At 52.8% G+C, this 1,630-nt stretch overlaps 1 protein-coding gene across 1 annotated transcript in view; it reads right to left on the bottom strand.

Moving 5' to 3' along the window:
* Window positions 1-563: 563 nt before the first annotated feature.
* The window catches only part of SF3A2 (splicing factor 3a subunit 2), a 6,202-nt gene continuing 5,135 nt past the window's right edge, over window positions 564-1,630 (bottom strand). The window contains exon 8 of the mRNA XM_010175886.2: window positions 564-1,046. Coding sequence (XP_010174188.1) covers window positions 714-1,046 — 333 coding nt within the window. The 3' untranslated portion in view covers window positions 564-713. The remainder of the gene's footprint in view (window positions 1,047-1,630) is intronic.

Consider the following 1,630-nt stretch of genomic DNA (forward strand, 5'->3'; position numbering starts at 1 on the left):
TGGACTGGATGATCTTTCGAGGTCCCTTCCAATTCCTGACATTCTGTGATGCTGTGATTCGGTGCAGTGCTCTGGCACCGGGAGGAAAACAGTTTCCAAATGCGGCGGGAGGAACACTTGTTTGATCCCGACTGTAATTCAGCAGGAAAACGGGAAAAAAATTGGATTTAGAAAAGTCTTCTCAGCCTCCATTCCACCCACCCCTGCGATCACCGGGGGTGCAGTAACAGAATCTGCTCAGTGTGTCTGTGACAAGTCTCCCCATCAGGGAATGAAAAGCTGGATAAAGGATTTCAGTTGAATAGCAACTGATTAACCAGCTGGTAATTTCAGGGATACAAAGCAGTTGTAGAGGGGTAATATGTGAAGCCAGCACAGCTGAGGTTGATGTGGATATTCAGTCAGAAGCAGGTGAGGTGCTGGAGATTTCCAATCCTTTCTCTCCTCTTTGGAGAATTCCCAGGATGTAACCAAGATTGGGAATGTTTTATCTATTTAAAGGGCTATAGAAAGTTGAATACACGAATAAACATTTTTAACCAAGACATGAGAAAACGCTGAGTAAGGAAAATTGGAAACGTTTTAATGAAGCTACAGGATTTCCTCAAATTCACAGACATACAAACCAGAAATATTTCTCTGCATCAGTCATGATCTGCATATAAAAAGATATGAGCTAGAGGAGTCCAGTGGGACCGAGTCCAGGAGGGGCTTCAGTTGGAGGGAGGCGGAGGGGGGATAGTGCCCGGCCCCTCCGTGGGGAGTGGGGGTCTCATCATGGGTGGCAGAGGAGCAGGGGGGGGTACACCAGGTGCTGGTGGCAACTGAGGTGGCACCGGGGGTGGTGGCACCGGTCCAGAGGGAGGCATAGGAGGCAGAGTCATCCCTCCTGGAGGAGGTGGTGGCATGGAGTCTGGCAGGGGTGGCCGCGGGGGCAAGCCGTTCATCAGAGGAGGTGGAGGAGGCCGCTTGACAGTTGGGGGCCCTGGAGGGAGGTTTGGGGGAGCCGGGGGCTTCTCCATCTTGAAGTGGAATTGAAGGAAGAACTGGGAAGAGGAGGAAAGCAAAGAGAAGGGAACGATTAGTCTTCAGGATAACTCTGTGCCACCACCACACCACACAGCTGCTCTCTGCCTCCAGGAACTCAGCTCCCACTGCTCCCGACCCGTCACCTCCACAGACCACGGCTGCCTGTCTCCCCTGGCAGCGCTCACGATGGCCACCAGCCTTCTCCAGTATTGTAACTCCTCTGAATCTTGGTCAGTCTGTGACAGGGTTGGTGTCCCTGCTATGTGTTCATCCCCTGCTCTCCCAGTGAGTACACCCACCCCACGGGCTCACCACAGCCAGCCCTGTGCAGGAAACACGCGGCAAGGAGCCCGAGAGGACGCGGTGTCACACGATTATGCACCATCCTGCTGCTGACAGCAACCTTCACTCAGAGGATTCTACCTCCCAGGTTCAATTCTCACCAAGATCACACACAGGAAGATCTTTGTCAGGAGGAGTCACTGCACAGTGGCATTGAAGGAATGAAGATTTTAGCTTTAGAGCCAGCAGGGATATCACAGAATCCCAGACTGGTGGGGTTGGAAGGGACCTCCGGAGATCATCCCGTCCAACCCCCCTG

Source organism: Antrostomus carolinensis, unplaced genomic scaffold (genome assembly GCF_000700745.2).
Source record: "Antrostomus carolinensis isolate BGI_N321 unplaced genomic scaffold, ASM70074v2 scaffold20519, whole genome shotgun sequence".
NCBI lineage: Eukaryota > Metazoa > Chordata > Aves > Caprimulgiformes > Caprimulgidae > Antrostomus > Antrostomus carolinensis.